The 18,049-nt window shown below is 33.7% G+C and overlaps 1 protein-coding gene across 1 annotated transcript in view; it reads left to right on the top strand.

Moving 5' to 3' along the window:
• The window catches only part of LOC114337088 (glutamate receptor ionotropic, NMDA 2D-like), a 646,411-nt gene that overhangs the window by 434,418 nt on the left and 193,944 nt on the right, over positions 1-18,049 (top strand). Inside the window, exon 4 of the mRNA XM_050652861.1 lies at positions 14,918-15,134. Coding sequence (XP_050508818.1) covers positions 14,918-15,134 — 217 coding nt within the window. The remainder of the gene's footprint in view (positions 1-14,917; positions 15,135-18,049) is intronic.

The following is an 18,049-nucleotide window of genomic DNA, read 5'->3' as shown; positions in this document are numbered from 1 at the left end:
TTCCATCATGAATCTTTTAGTTATGATACAAAAAGAGATATGGTAGGTGAGATAAGTTCGTTTTTTGATGCATGCTCAAATCGGTGTATTCAACTTGAAATGCCAGAGAAACGGACGATTTTAGGTGCATAATGCCGAACATACATTTTGTAGTGCTTGAAAAGACCTTTAAAATGAGCAATATTAAATGTGGATTAAGTTCAAACTAAGCGACATATGCTGCAAAAAATTGATGACTAAGTATTTTAAGAAAAATTGAGAAGTGTATTTAACCCCTTATCCATAAGAATTTTTAATACATCGTTTTCCTTCTGCAGTACTTTTTATCATAGTGTTATTTCTATATTCAGAGAATTGGAAGGATTTAAAATTAATGGTTTTTGAAAATAATAACGTCAAATTATCGAGCGTATTTTTAAATTTTATTAAAAATCTTCCTTTTCCTTCATGAAACTCGAAAATGATAAGAGATAGGTACGAAAAAAACACACCACACAAAAACGTAAGTTTTTTAGATAATTTTGTTTTTGTTTTTCGTTACTGTATCTCTTATCATTTTTAAGTTACATGGAGAAAAGGAAGATTTTTAAGAAAATTTAAAAATGCACTCTCTAATTTCATCTCTTTTTTCAAAAACCATTCATTTTAAACTTGTTCAACTTTTTGAACATCGAAATAACACTGTAGTAAAAGGTACAATAATTGTAGAAGGAAAACTATGTATTTAAATTCTGGTGGATGAGGGGTTAAATACACTTCTCATTTTTTCTTAAAATAAATTAGTCATCAATGTTTCATGCAGCATATCTCGCTCAGTTTGAACGTAATCGACCTTTTATATTACTCATTTTAAAGGTCTTTTCAAACACTACAAAAGGTATTGGTAGCATTATATACCTAAAATCGACCGTGTCTCTGTTATTTTAAGTTGAATGCACCGATTTGAGCATGAACCAAAAAAACAAACTCTTTTCATCTACCATATCTCTTTTTCTATTATAACTAGAAGATTTAAAGACGAACCTATCTCTTTGGTTTTTATAAGCTGCAAAAATATTTCATACAGTTCTTTTAGTTAGATGCATAGTTTTTAAGGTATTCGCAAAAAAACGTTAAAAAGGTGTTTGTTTCACTAAAAATAGCTAATTTTCAACCACGAATAATTTAAAAATATCGAGTTTTCAAAAAAAATTTTAGAGCAGTTTTGGCTTAGAATTAGGTTCTCTAGTCACTTCCCTGTTTATTTTAAGCAAAAAATTTTCCACCCCCGAGAAGGGGTGAGAACCACCCTCAAGATAAAAGCACACATCGGCTAAGGTAGACTTTGAATTAGAAGGTAAGTAGAAGCTATTCCCAAAATTTCATTAAAATCCATGCAGTAGGATAGAATTCGGAGGTAATTCTTGCTCCCATTGACTGGCGTATAAGTATTTTTGAAAAATTTAAAATCAGCATGAAATATTACGTTATTACCGAGGGCCGAGAGTCCCTGAAAACTTCTATGTTTATTTTAATAAATTTTAATGAGACGGGTGAAAAGAAGAGAAAATTTACCTAGTGTGATTTTTAATTTAAAATAGGTATCTCATTCAAAAAAAACTTTTTGTTTATTCTAAGGGACTGTCGCTTCGGCCCTCGATAATAATGTGATCTTTCATTCCGCGTTTAAATTAAAAAATATTTATTAGTTTTTTTAGGATTCAATAAAAATCAATGCGTTTAAAAAGCATTGGAGCCGATATTTTTTGCCTACGCCCTTAATAGGGGAGAGTCTGTTAATGGTGCGCGTCGGGTAATTGTGCGCGTCATTGGTTCTAATCTTCTATTTAATAAAATTGTCAGAACTATTTTCTTGCGTCATCTATTAGCAACTGCCAGATCTATCCCACACAAACGAACGTCGGGAGATACTTTACCGATTGGCAGTTATCGTTTACATATTTTTCACCTACCTCTACCGAAAGTATACTTTTCAGGACCTGATTGTAGGGAGCAAAGTTGTACTTTTCCTCCTTAGGGAGGAAAATATTTTTTGGAAGGAAAATATTTTTCCTCCCTAGGGAGGAAAAGTAAAAGTGACGTCATGGTATTTCGTTCATGAAATATAACTTATTGACGCCCTGTACGATATTTATTTTCTATTACGTAAGTATCTATACATTTTAACGTTTATTTATAAAACACCCTATATTTTGCAGAATGTTAAAAAGCAGTAAATTGTTATTTTGATTTAACAATGTTTACATTAATAATTTGACTTATATTTGACAGTTGACAGTTATATTGTACCTACTTGTTAGTTTTAGTTTTAATAAATTTTGTTGGTTAGTTACATAAATAAATTAAGTAAAAATGAAAAATGACTTGTTATTAATTCGAGGAAGGTGGAAAAACCATATGTATAACATGGGAGTAAAGTGCCTTTTCCTCTCTTGAATGATTACTGCCCTCCGCTACGCGTCGGGCAGTAAACTTCATTCTCGGGAGGAAAAGTAGCACTTTCCTCCCTTGTTATACAAATAGCTATTTCGCGTAGTACTTTATTTTTTGTGTGTCTGAAAAAAAACGATAAATTTTTTTCTTGATAGAAATATCGTGTAAAAAGTACACATGCACGTTATTTATTTACCATTTCAGACACTGGTATAGTTAGTTTTGCCCGATAGACGGTCGTCTAATGGTTCCTATTGCGCAAAGCCCTGCTTCCAAAACCACCCCACATAAAAAAAATCGCAAAAAAATAAAAATCCTTATTAACAGAAACGCCTAACATAGAAAAACAGAAATTTAAAAAAGAAAAGGAAGGCAATATCTATTAAACAAGCATCAAAATGAAAAAAGGGGCAAAGGGATAATCACGAAATTTAAAAAAGGTAAAATAAAAAAATATGAAAAAAAAAAAAATTTTTAAGAAACGCTTTTTTTTAGTTACGAGTGACTAAAATTAAAAATGTTATAAAAAAATCAACTAAAAATCAAAAAATAAAAAAAAATTGAAAAAATCTAACACATTCGTTAAAGAAAAGCGTGGGGCGAAAACAGTTTATTTGATGAACACGCGCCACACTTTTCTTTGACGGATGTGTTAGATTTTTTCATTTTTTTTTTTATTTTTGCTTTTTAGTTGATTTTTTTATAAAATTTTTAATTTTGGTCACTCGTAAATAAAAAAAAGCGTTTCTTAATAAATATTTATGGTATAAGTGTTAAAAGAACACGTTTAAGGCACGCATGTGAAAGTTTGCAGAATGAGCGATAGCCAGTTCTACAATTCTCATGAGTGCCTTAAAAATGTACTTTTTAACACGCATATCATACAATATTTTTTCTACAAACGTAATTACAGGTCAATTAGTATGGTATAACTAGACCCAAACCCAGACATCCAAAGTGAAAGTTATCCTCCAACACCAAATTGTTCTATATGCTCCACATAATGTTCAGAAAAAAGTCACACCATTTTGAGCGTCGGGTTTGAGGCGGAGATGGGGGAGAAATCGGTAAATTCGTAGTCTTTTATGTTTTTCGTAAATATTTCTAAAACTATACGATTTAGCATAAACAAACTTCGATACAAAAATATTCTACATTAAATTTGAAATAAAAAAGGCCCTATGCATAATCCTTCTAAAATGAACGGTTTCAAAGTTACTGAGGTAGTATAGTATAATTGGTCCAAAAAAAAGGCCTAACTTAAACATCCAAAGTAAAAGTTTTCCTCCAGCACCAAATTATTCTGTATGGTCCACATATTGTTCAGTAAAAAGTTACACTATTTTGAGCGTCCGGTTTGGGGGGAGAGATGAGGGAGAAGTCGGTAAATTAGTAGTTTTTTTAAGTTTTTCGTCAATATTTCTAAAACTATGCTTTAGCGTAAACAATTTTCTATACAAAAATGTTCTACATAAAATTCAAAACAAAAAAGGTCGTGTACATAATTGTTATAAAATCAACAGTTCCAGAGTTACGGAGGGTGAAAGTGGAGATTTTCGATACTTTTTATATTTTTTGAGCAACTTCCTGATTTTCTTTAACAGAAGTGTGTTTTATAAATCAAATTTGCTATTTCAGTGGCAGATGTTATGTTAGTGATAAGCCCTTGAAGAAACGTCAACCTCACCACCCAAAATCATCATCAATTGCCCAAAAAATATAAAAAGTATCGAAAACCTCCACTTTTCACCCTCCGTAACTCTGGAACCGTTGATTTTATAACTACTAGGATCTTTTTTGTTTTAAATTTTATGTAAAACATTTTTGTATAGAACATTGTTTATACATATTACGCTAAAGTATAGTTTTAGAAGTATTGACGAAAAACGTAAAAAAACTACTAATTTACCGACTTCTCCCCCATCTCCCCCACCCCAAAAAACCGGACGCTCAAAATGGTGTAAATTTTTACTGAACCATATGAGGACCATATAGAACAATTTGGTGTAGGAGGCAAACTTTTATTTTGGATGTCTGGGTTAGGCCTTTTTGGGACCAATCATACAATACTACCTCCGTAACTTTGGAACCGTTCATTTTAGGAGGATTATGCATAGGACCTTTTTTATTTTAAATTTAATGTAGAACATTTTTCTATAGATAATTGTTCATGCTAAACCGCACAGTTTTAGAAATATTGACGAAAAATATAAAAAACTACGAATTTACCGATTTATCCCCCCTCTCTCCCCAAACGCGACGCTCAAAAAGGTGTGACTTTTTTCTGAAGATTATGTGGACCCTATAGAACAATTTGGTGTTGGAGGATAACTTTCACTTTGGATGTCTGGGTTATGCCAACTTTTGAATCAATTCTATCATACTAAATATCTACAAAAACTTTTACTTGAACTTGACTGACATTCCAATTTTATATTTTTTTGACATTACATCAAAATTGTATACACGGTCAATACGAACTGCAATGCTTTAAAAATTTTTTTCTACAACCACTATTCAAAGTGCACTTTTCTGCACGGTTTTATGTTAGCAAACTTGATATTTTCTCACAGTATAAGATATTTGACATTAGTGTGCAGAAAAGTGACGTTTCTGTGCCGCAAAGTGACGTTTCTGTGCCGCAAAGTTCTTTTCTGCACAGTTGACTACCTCATTCTGAGTAACGTTATATTCTGTTTACATCCGTGGACTACCGCATTCTGAGTAACGTTATATTCTGTTTACATCCGTGGTTAAACTTTAGACAAATATATAACCTATAAGACAATTATTATATTTAACTATAGCATAGAAACTAAATTATGGATGTTACAACTGTTTTATTTTACAATTTTATTCTTATTAAACATTTTATAATTATCAAATAACCAATAAGGATTTAGCAACCTGTGCAAGAGACGTCGAATGAAGTAGGTTTTGTGTAAATCCGTGACTGCATAAATATAATGTCAATAATGTGTAATAATTGTTTAAATTTGAACAAATTAAGGCAGTGCATTAATTTTTTAACTGATTTCTGTGCAATTTATTTAGGTATAAGGAATTTAAATTGATTAGTAGGTATTAATTAAATACAGTTTAAAATTTATCACATAGGTACCTATTATAATTAATCGTCGTTTGGAAATTGTGATTTTTATTTTTAGGAAAAACTGTGCTTGTAGAAAAAGTATAGTGTGAAACACGTGCAGAAAGGTAATTTCTCACTCGTTTGAATTGCGGCACTCGCTTGCGCTCGTACCGCAACTTTTCAAACTCGTGAGAAATTAGTACCTTTCTGCACTTGTTGCACAATATACTATTTTTCTACAACCACTATTCAAAGTGCACTTTTCTGCACGGTTTTATGTTAGTAAACTTGATATTTTCTCACAGTATAAGATATTTGACATTAGTGTGCAGAAAAGTGACGTTTCTGTGCCGCAAAGTGACGTTTCTGTGCCGCAAAGTTCTTTTCTGCACAGTTGACTACCTCATTCTGAGTAACGTTATATTCTGTTTACATCCGTGGACTACCGCATTCTGAGTAACGTTATATTCTGTTTACATCCGTGGTTAAATTTTAGACAAATATATAACCTATAAGACAATTATTATATTTAACTATAGCATAGAAACTAAATTATGGATGTTACAACTGTTTTATTTTACAATTTTATTCTTATTAAACATTTTATAATTATCAAATAACCAATAAGGATTTAGCAACCTGTGCAAGAGACGTCGAATGAAGTAGGTTTTGTGTAAATCCGTGACTGCATAAATATAATGTCAATAATGTGTAATAATTGTTTAAATTTAAACAAATTAAGGCAGTGCATTAATTTTTTAACTGATTTCTGTGCAATTTATTTAGGTATAAGGAATTTAAATTGATTAGTAGGTATTCATTAAATACAGTTTAAAATTTATCACATAGGTACCTATTATAATTAATCGTCGTTTGGAAATTGTGATTTTTATTTTAAGGAAAAACTGTGCTTGTAGAAAAAGTATAGTGTGAAACACGTGCAGAAAGGTAATTTCTCACTCGTTTCTAACTTTTCAAACTCGTGAGAAATTAGTACCTTTCTGCACTTGTTGCACAATATACTATTAAAGCACTAGTGCCTTAAAGTAGCATTTTTAACGCTCGTAAGAGTGCTAAAAATTGCATTTTTAACACGGTTGTAGAAAAAACAATTTTCATATTTTTTCTCACTTTTTAGTCTTACACTTTTCAAACATTAAAATATATCGTCATGTTTATTAAAATATGTATAAAACATATGGTGTACGAACATGAAAAATAGTCGGAATCGGCAAAAAATTTGAAACTCTATTGTTTATTAATGAAGCATAACGTAAACAATTAACGCAAAAAGTGAAATTATGTATTGTTTATATAGGGTGTCCCAAAAGTAGTGGAACGGTCGAATATTTCGCGAACTAAACATCGGATCGAAAAACTGAAAAATACTTGTTCAATCATTTTCAAAAATCTATCCAATGACACCAAACACCAACCCCCACTACACCCCCTGGAGGTGGGGTGGGGGTAACTTTAAAATCTCAAATGGAAACCCCTAATTTTTCTTGCAGATTTGGATTCGTTACGTAAAAGTAAGCAACTTTTATTCAAGACATTTTTTCGAACTGTGGATAGATGGCGCTACAATTGGAAAAAACGATTTATGCTGATACCATGGGTAAATTATAGAAACGGTCTAATATCTCGAGCAATACACTTCCAAATGAGAAACCAAAAAACAGGTTTTTAATATTTTTCGAAAACCTATTGATAAACACCAAACATGACCCTCTAACCCACCCCCTGGAGATGGGGTGGGGGGTAAATTTAAAATCTTAAATAGCAACCCCCACTTTTTATCGCAGATTCGAATTCGTCATGAAAAATTAAACAACATTTAGGGTAGAGACCCCGGTTATGGCCACATTAAGCAATTTTGTTCATTGTAATGAATAAAACACTAAACAAATTTTAAAATTAAACGATGGAAAAATTCCTATACTTAGTGGGAAATCTTACCAATGAGCCTTCAAAGTTTCAGCCTGCTAAAAATAAACCATTTTAAGGAAAAAAAATATTAAAAACAAAATGGCAACTTTTGCCACTTATGGCCACAAAAGCCCCACTTATAGCCATCACTTTTCCCTATTTATGGCCACTACGATATTAATCATTATCTTAAAAAAAAAACAATATAACCGTTTATTGTATCATTTTTTTATTTATTAATTATAAGTTTCATACAAAATAAAGTCATTATTTTTTTAATAGGTATAACACATGATTTTTTCTCCTGTATATCTACCTTATTTGAAAAAATATCTTCAATATCCTTCCGTCTTAAATAAATTGTGGATCTGGTAGTTTACTGACAATATCAGTTTTGTTGATGTCAGATATGTCAGTGTGTATAAGTTTAAAATTTAAATTACTTTCATCTATACTCCGCAAGCCTTGAATTTTGTATTCATTCTCGGGCAAGACATTAATGATTTTGCTAACATATTTGAAAGTAACAGTCCCCCCTCTCTTGCTGATTGATTCAAATGACGCCAAAATATAATCACCATTATTGTCATTTTCAATGCCACTATCATCTTTATCGATAATACCTTCATTTTCATCATCAATGTCGTCTCTACTACTTCCGCTTTCCATCCATTCTACTTCTTCTTCTGAGCTAGACTTCACAATTTTTTTCTTTTTTTACTTTTAGTCTTTTTGTTTTGTTCGTCTTTTTTTAGTTCTCGTTCTCTTTTCCGTTGTTCTTTTAATTTTAGCTGTTCAGCTGTTTCTTTGTCAGAATTTGTGAATTCATTGTAAACATTTTGCCCTCGAGGTCCAATGATAAGTCCTCCTTTGGGTACCAGGAAAAACATGTCTCATCCATGTTAAATACTCGTTCGGGAAACTTCAATGTTTCAGAATCATCTTCTAATAAAGTTATTACCTCTGAAAACCACTTTCTTAATTTTTCTTCAGTAACGGTACCTCTAGCTTTATTTACATATTCGGCGTGTTTAGTGGAAAGTATCGTGTGTCTCTTTAAAAATGCATAAAACCATTTTTTACCTGGTTTATTATTAGTAAATGGAGTTTTTATATTGGATTTATCGACAAGCTTTTTCACTGAATACAGGAGACCCTCCCTATTGATAGGAAAACCCATTTTTGCGCAGTTCAGTATCCAATCCACCAGTAACTTCTCATTTTCTTTTCCTAAGATCGAGTCTAGTCCACAGTGACGTGGACCGTCAATTGGGCACTTCCCAGATAGTTTATTGCGAAGAGTTGTTGCGAAGAGTACTTGAAATACTTTGCTCGCTCTAAGTACAGATGCCATTGGTAACAGCATCCAGGGCTTGCTTGACCTTCGAGGGTGAATATAAAAATCTTTTTTTGAAATTGGAGCCATACTTCTGAAAAGAAGTAGAATAAAATTACCTATAGGTACCACTTTAAGTTATGGCATACTAGTCCGATAACCATTTGTCATTTACACATAATATGGTCATAACTAGTTTTACACAAATCCACTTATGGCCATGCCATGGCCATAAATAGGAAAGCACAATATATCTTTCTCCGTTTATGGTCACGAAGATTATAAGCGTTGGAGATTATTATTATTAGAATATTTTACTAAACATTGAAAATACAACATATAATCGCACCATATGTCTACATATTGTTAAAAACAAATATCGGATGCATGAAATAAAATTAGATATGAAAAAGTATTTGCTTACCAAATTTCTTAACAAATCAACAGTTATGAAGTTTCACAGCAAAAGTCAAAAGTCACAAGTTTTTGTAGAACTATCAGCACCACCTAGTATGAAGTATTTAAAGTAAATATGTATGTAGATTACTGTAATAGCATAAAGAAATCGCTGTTACCTAAGTAGACCTTAATAATAGAAATAAATATATCAGGTGGCCATAACTGGTATAGTGGCCATAACCGGAGTGTCTACCCTATTCGAAACATTTTTTAAAATTGCTGATAGATGGCGCTAATATATCGTATTTTTTCAATTAAAGCGCCATCTATCAACAATTCTAAAAAATGTTTCGAATAAATGTTGCTTAATTTTCCATGACGAATCCGAAACTGTAATAAAAAGTGGGGGTTGCTATTTAAGATTTTAAAGTTACCCCCCACCTCACCTCCAGGGGGTGGGTTGGAGGGTCATGTTTAGTGTTATTCGATAGGTTTTCGAAAAGTATTAAAAACCTTTTTTTGGTTTCTCATTTGGAAGTGTATTTCTCGAGATATTAGACCGTTTCTATAATTTACCTATGGTATCAGGATAAATCGTTTTTCCCAATTATAGCGCCATCTATCCACAGTTTGAAAAAATGTCTGGAATAAAAGTTGCTTACTTTTACGTAACGGATCCAAATCTGCAAGAAAAACTAGGGGTTTCCATTTGAGATTTTAAAGTTACCCCCACCCCACCTCCAAGGGATGTAGTGGGGGTTGGTGTTTGGTGTCATTGGATAGATTTTTGACAATGATTGAACACGTATATTTCAGTTTTTCGATCCGATGTTTAGTTCGCGAAATATGCGACCGTTCCACTACTTTTGGGACACTCTGTATCATTAGCTATACAATCCGTAAAAGTTTTAAGTTTTTACATTGTAAAAAACAAGAGAATATAAGCGTTTTCAATTAAAATCGTTTTATTTTATTTAAACAATTAATAAACATAAAAAAAATTATAGACTCTTCGTGTATTGTTCCCGCGAATGCATATGTCTGCAAATTTTCCTTCATTTGTATTGCAGAAAAGGCAGTCAAATTAAAGTCTAAAGATTTGACGCAAACTATTGAACTAAATAAAAGCGTTTAATTAAAAAGGAAGATTTTTGATAACAACAGCTCCGAAGATATTTCAAAAAGTGAATTGTGCGATTATGATGATGAGTTAAACAATCTCTGCTGAGACGAAAATGACTTCTGTGTATTATGTGGTGATGGTAATAAAACATACGAAATATGGAACGTGTTCGATATGTTGTCAATGGGCTCATGCTATGTGTACAGGAAACAATAGTCCAGAAGTATATATTTGTGACGTCTGCGATGCTTAGATTTTTTTAATATATCTGTAACTTGGTTTTTTATCTTTTTTCGTATATTTGCCACTGCCACATTGTTTGATTTGCTTGTCATCGATAATTGCTAAGAAGAAATGCGTTCAATGTGCGTCTCCGTTTAGGATTTTGTCCTCTTCAGGGTTTGTAGTGAATGTATTGTGTGGCGGTAAAAGCAAACAGTCCGAAAAACACACTGGGGCAAGTGTCGTGTCCTGGTGTTTTTCCTTGGTTATGCCGGACGGTGCTGTCCAGAAGGCCAAAAGTCAACAGAGAAGAAAGTTTTGATGGATTGTTATTGGTTCCATAGACATTTACGTGTACTGTCCGTGCTTTGCTCTCGACCAGTCTCCCTAGAAACCATTGTACAACGACAGGCGAACCTGCGTCCCTCGTGGGCGGTCAGGAGGTGGCTTTTGAGCGAAGCGTGGACAGTGAGCGTTCGAGTGGAGAAAATAGTTGCGGCTATTTTCTTGGGACGAACAGGTATAATTGTGCAATGAAGTTGGGAAACCGCAAAAAACCAACTTCTCCCTGTTCGGGGTAGGGAAGAGGATATGTTATAGGTGGGTACGGAAGGCTAACGGAGTAGCCTCGAGGATGTTTTCGTACTCTGCCGGGAGTTCGTCAATGCATGTTTGCCTTAGAGCAGACGGTAAATGAATCTTTTTGTGTTTGGGCGTTCGGCAGAGTACGTGGCCGGGAGATGAACAGGAACATTTGAGAGATTCTTGTGTGTCGGAGGGGGGGCCGTTGATTACTTTGATTGTGAAGTTCCTGTTCAGAAAGTTTATTCTCTCGGTGATTTTGGGGATGTTTGAGATGTTATGGATTTCGTTTGAGGGGTATCGGCAGTGCTCATAGTTGCATCTACGCAAGATTCTACGTTCTGCCCCTAGCAACCTCTCTTGTTTTGCTCTAGCGCAAAGAGAGTATTGCTTGTCACTGCTTGCTGCGTATATTTGCTTGTCACTTTAATATTTATGTTCAATAAACGACATTTTCGAATTTTATTTTTTAAGTTTTATTGTTGCGCAAAATTATCCAATATATGCGTACCAGTAGCCGAATAAGTCGGGCAATTGTGCGCGTTGCACTAATCGGAAATTTCGCCTTTCGCTCTTCTCCTGTTCAACCATTCATTGAATGCGGTGTCTAGTGTCTATCAATATACCTAGGCCATTGAAGTATATCTTCAAACAAGTTGGAGACTGAAATGTTTGAATTTTTTTGCAATATACTGAATTTTCCTTAAGTGCGCACCAATAGCAGACTCCCTCCTACAAGAAATTTTTAAAAATCCATAAAAATCCAAATATCCCCAAATAACTCAATATGGTAGGGGAGCCCAAGCAGGGATTATTGCAGTTACTCGAGCGCGTCAGATTATCATATGGGGAGAAACCTGGTGCCTTGCAGATGTACCTCTACCATATATTGGCTCTTAATGCAGGGGAGTTCGTTAAGGGGTTCCGAAAAAAAAAATCTCTCCTTAAAAAAACTCGAAATTGTCAGATTAAGATAAGGTAAGTTAAGTACATGCAAAAGAGTGTATATTTCAAAAATCTGACGTTTTGAGCCGGGCGTAAGGAAATGGGTGAGTTCCAGAATTTCACAAGAAATAAGCGAATATTTCGCAAAATGAATGACAGATCAAAAAACTAAAAAGTATGTGCTCAATATTTTTTTAAAATCTATCGAATGATACTAAACATGACTTTCCACGTAGAGGGGTTGGGGTAAATTTAATATTTTAAATACGAATCTCGCGACATTTCGCGAAATAAACATCAGATCAAAAAACTGTCAAATACACTTATTTAATATTTTTGAAAACTCTATCGAATGGCACTAAACACGAGCCTCCACGGGGGTGGGGTGGGGGGTTACTTTAAAATCTTAAATAGGAGCCCTCATTTTTTATTGCAGATTTGGATTCCTTACAAAAAAATAAGTAACTTTTATTCAAAACATTTTTTCGAATTATGCATAGATGGCGTTATAATCGGAAAAAACCATTGTTGGAAATGGAAAATTAAATTAAAAATGGCAAGCGCCCACTAAAATGAAAAACTTTACTTAACTTTTTTTGGTTTTAGGACCTACTCTTCACAACCCAATAGGTCCCCATAACGCTCGAGTGACTGCACATTTAGCATACTTTGCTCCCCTACCAATAGCAATGTGGCAGTAGTTTCAGAAACGATTAAGAGTCACTTCTAGAACGATTTGACTAAGTTTCAGAAACAAAAAAAATAATATGTTTACAGTTGAATTCTATCAATATTTTCTTTTTCATTGAGAGTTTTAAGCTCACTTTTATTTCTTTATCTCCTCCGCATTGTTGGTATAATACGCCAGTCAATGGGAGCAAGAATAGGATATTACCTCCGAATTCTATCCTACTGCATGGATTTTAATGAAATTTTGGGCCTAGCTTCTACTTATCTCCTAATTCAAAGTCTACCCTATGCCGATGTGTGCTTCTATTTTGGGGGTGGCTTCCACCCCTTATTAGGGGTGGAAATTTTTTTGGTTAAAATTACCACGGAATTCGATAGAGAACCTAGTTCTAAGCAAAAACTCTTCTATATTTTTTTTTTAAAACTCAATACTTTTTGAGATATTCGTGGTTGAAAATTGGCCATTTTCATTCAAACATAATATCTTTTCGACCGGTTTTTTACGAATACCTTAAAAACTGTGCATCTAACTAAAAACACTAAGTATTTTAAACATTTTTGTAGGCTATAAAAAAACAAAGAGACACTTGCCTTCAGAAATCTTCTAGTTACATATAATACAAAACGAGATATGGTAGGTGAAAATAGTTTGTTTTTTGGTACATTCTCAAATTGGTGTATTCAACTTAAAATAACAGAGAAATGGTCAATTTTAGGTGTATAATGCTACTTATAACTTTTGTAGTTCTTGAAAGACCTTTAAGATGAGCTATATTAAAGGTCCATTACATTAAAACTAAGCGAGATATGCTAAAAACAAAATTGATAACTAATGTATTTTAAGAAAAAATGAGAAGTTATTTTAACCCCCATCCACCAAAATGTTAATGCATCATTTTCCTTCCACAATACCTTTTATCATAGTGTTATTTCTATGTTAAAAAAGTTGGACGGGTTTAAACGAATGGTTTTTGAAAAAACAAAGATCAAATTATAGAGAGCATTTTTAAATTTTCTTAAAAATCTTCCTTTTTCTCCATGTAACTTGAAAATGATAAGAGATACAGTAATGAAAAATACAAAGGAATTTTTATCTGAAAAAGCCCTTTATTTCTGTGTGGTACCTTTTTTCGTATCTCTTATCTTTTTTGAGTTACATGGAGGAAAATGAAGATTTTTAAGAAAATTTAAAAATGCGCTCTGTAATTTGATTTTATTTTTTTCAAAAACCATTTATTTTAATTCAGTCCAACTTTTTGGACATAGATATTACACTATAATTAAAAGTATTGCAGAAGGAAAACGATGTATTTAAATTCTGTTGGATGAGGGGTTAAATATACTTCTCATTTCTTCTTAAAATACATTAGTCATCAATTTTTTGCAGAATATCTCGCTTAGTTTAAATGTAATCGACATTTAGTATTGCTCATTTTAAAGGTCTTTTCAAGCACTACAAAACTTATTAGTATCATTATACACCTAAAATCGACAGTTTCTCTGTTATTTCAAGTTGAATACACAGATTTGAGCATGCAGCAAAAAAGCAAACTCTTCTTACCTACCATATCCCTCTTTGTATTTTAACTAAAAGATTTATGAAGGAACGAATTTCTTTGTTTTTTTATAACCTACAGAAATATTTTATATAGTTTATTTGTTAGATGCATATTTTTTAAGGTATTCGCAAAAATCTGTCCGAAAAGGTGTCATTTTTCAATGAAAATGGCCAATTTTCAACCACGAACAACACAAAAAGTATTGAGTTTTCAAAAAATAATGATAGAACAGGTTTTGCTTAAAATTAGGTTCTCTAGCCTCTTCCGTGGCTATTTTAACCAAAACATTTTTCACCCCCGCGAAGGGGTGAGAACGACCCCCAAGATAAAAGCGCACGTCGGCATGGGGTAGACTTTGTTTCTTGAGCTATTCCCTACTTACTGTGAAATTATCAAGTAAATCGATCTAGTAGGATGAAATTCGGAGCCAAATACCCTCATTGACTGCCCTATAAGCGACATTTTGTTTTATTTTTACTGTTAGGTATCTGTACAGTTGCTATCTGCTTAAAGCACTGTTTTAGACAGTAAATTACCTCATAAACTATACTGTAGTTAGAATTCAGACCGAAATTTATCGGGTAATTATAACACGTAACTTGTTGCAGAGTCCGTCGACATCTCACCGATTTTCCCTCTTCAGAACTTACTGGTTGGTCTGGGCCGTTTTGTTCCAGGCCGCCGTGCATGTCGACTCCCCGCGGGGCTTTACAGCCAGATTTATGACCAATGTTTGGGCGATGTTCGCCGTTGTCTTCCTTGCTATCTACACTGCCAACCTCGCAGCCTTCATGATAACTAGAGAGGAGTTTTTTGAGTTTTCAGGTAAGAGACTTTTATTACTTTATGCATAACTTTAACTTCAAAATATGTTACTGTTTACAGTAAAGCGGTAGTTCTTTTGATATTGCCTAAACGGTGTTTGCATTTATGATGCAGCATTCTTTTATGAAAAATGGAGATAATAAAATATACAGTGTGGCAAAGCCAACTGGAATAAATTCATTATTTCGTGAATGAGCAATTTTGGAAAAAAATCACACACCGGTTAATTTTTATTTTTTAATTTCGATTTTTTGGCTTATATAAATATCATACTTACTAATAAACTATTCTTAATGGGAAATAAGCCACAACTTTACCAAAAAATGATTTTAATAACGTTTCGAAGCCCAAATCAGGTTTCGTTGTCAAAATACAAAATAATACTAAGTAAAAAAAAACCATAAAAGTCAGATTACTACGATGTTATATATTTCCTATACTGTTGTACGGAGTTGAGTCGTGGACTCTCACAGACGCCACCTGCAAGAAAATTGAGGCTTTTGAGATGTGGCTTTATCGTCGAATCCTGAAGATATCTTATACCGACCACATTACTAATGAGGGTGTTTTGCTGAGAATGAAAAAAGAAAAAGAGCTGTTAATCAAAATAAAAACAGCCAAAATCGAATACCTCGGTCACATCATGAGGAACAGTGAGAGATATGGACTGCTGCAACTGGTCTTGCAGGGAAAAGTAGAGGGAAAGCGAGGACCAGGAAGGCGAAGGATTTCCTGGCTGAAAAATCTACGAACGTGGTTCAATACAACCACTACAAATCTTTTCAGAGCAGCAGTGTGCAAAGTGCAGATTGCCATGATGGTCGCCAACATCCGAAACGGATAGGCACTACAAGAAGAAGAAGAAAAAAAAACTCCTCTAATAATTTATTTAATCTGACTCATTTATATTGGCAATTCAGACGTATATTATACATTTTAAAGTAGAAGACGTTAAAATGATATCGCCAATATTTATGAGTTGCGTTCCTGGGACGACTTTACTAAAAGATAGTTCATTCGATTACATGAAATCAATCCCAACTCAAGAATATCCGTCACAAAAAAATCATTGCATGTGATCTGTCTTTAAAAAGACAACCAAATGCAACGTTAACAGTAAAATTCTCGTGTTAGAGATTCCATAGTAAATCACGAGGGAAAACCAGGAAGAAACCTCGTGATACTATCCCGACATCGTAAGTATTTGGTCTTACATTTAATTTACTTTCAAAAAACTAATACCAAATTCTGACTTTAATATGTTTATTTTTATTTAGCGTATGGCTTAAGTATATCACAGAACATATTTAGATTTATGCATTATACAATGCATCACAAACAGATGTCCAATTTTTTTTATATATTCGATTGTCCCTTCGGTTGCCATTACAAAGTCTATAGGGTCGCCTGTGTATGCTCTGCGTGGGCAGTCCTGAACAATGTGACTGATCGTCTGTCTTGCAGCGCCGCAGTCACAAGAAGGCGAGGGGAGTTTACCCCATCTGTGGAGGGAGTCGGCGCATCTTCCACAGTTTGTTCGAATTCGATTAAGGGCTGCCCAAATCTTACGGGGACGTTCAAATTCGCCAGGTTTCCCTATGATGTCCGGTAGACTATGGTAATGTGGATCTGTCCTACTTTCCCAATCTTCTCTCCATCGGGTATTTAAGTCAAAGTTGGATTGCTGCAGCGCTTGAGCAGATTGTAGAGGGGGTAACCTGGATCGGAGACGGTTTCCAAGAATATCGGGGATGTCGTTGTGGACTAGAAGCTGGCGACTGTCCATTATTTTGTTATATTCTTTAACCAATGCATGTTCGCGGCGTAGGTTGGGTGGTGCTATATTACTAAGGGTAGGTAGCCACATTGTAGGGGTGGGCTTAATTGTGCCTGTTATCATACGCATAGTACGGTTTAGTTGGGTGTCGACCAGGTGGGTATGCCTGCTATTTAGCCACACTGGAGCACAGTATTCTGCCACCGGATATATCAGGCCAAGAGCGGAGGATCTTAATGTTGATGCTGTGGACCCCCATGTAGTGCCGCAGAGTTTCTGTATTATATTGTTGCGTGTTTTCAATTTTGCTGCTGTTTTCGTCAGGTGTTCTCTGAATGTGAGCGTTCTGTCTAGAGTAACCCCAAGGTATTTCGGGTATTTATTGTGTTTTAACAGCTTGTTATTAAAATACACTCGCAATTCTCTGTTTGCCAACTTGTTGTTTAGATGAAAAGCTGATACTTCAGTTTTTGTAGTACTTGGCTGTAGTCTCCATTTCTTAAGGTATTCGCTGAGGATGGATGAGTCATTCGTGAGAGTGATTTCTGTAGTTTCTAATATAGTAATATGTTTAAATTATAAATAATATTAATAATACATACACAATCATTAATATAGAGTAATATACAATAAGTAATACTAAAATATAAAATTTGTACTAACTCCATATGTTATTTACTTACTGATCGTGGTATTTTCTTTCTATCGACTTCCTCTTTCAGTATGGTTAACCACATTAAAGTCAGAATTTGGTATTAGTTCTTTGAAAGTAAATTAAATGTAAGACCAAATACTTACGATGTCGGGATAGTATCACGAGGTTTTTTCCTGGTCTTCACTCGTGATTTACTATGGAATCTCTAACGCGAGAATTTTACTGTCATCATTGCATTTAGTTGTCTTTTTAAAGACAGATCACATGCTATGATTTTTTTGTGACGGATATTCTTGAGTTGGGATTGATTTCATGTAATCGAATGAACTATCTTTTAGTAAAGTCCTCCCAGGAACGCAACTCATAAATATTGGCGATATCATTTTAAAGTCTTCTACTTTAAAATGTATAATTCTAAATTGTCAATATAAATGAGTCAGATTAAATAAATTATTAGAAGAATTATTTTTACTTAGCAACAAC

Source organism: Diabrotica virgifera, chromosome 6 (assembly GCF_917563875.1).
Source record: "Diabrotica virgifera virgifera chromosome 6, PGI_DIABVI_V3a".
Classification (NCBI taxonomy): domain Eukaryota; kingdom Metazoa; phylum Arthropoda; class Insecta; order Coleoptera; family Chrysomelidae; genus Diabrotica; species Diabrotica virgifera.
The sequence above is the reverse complement of the archived record's forward strand: the minus strand, read 5'-3'. Positions and strand labels throughout refer to the sequence as shown.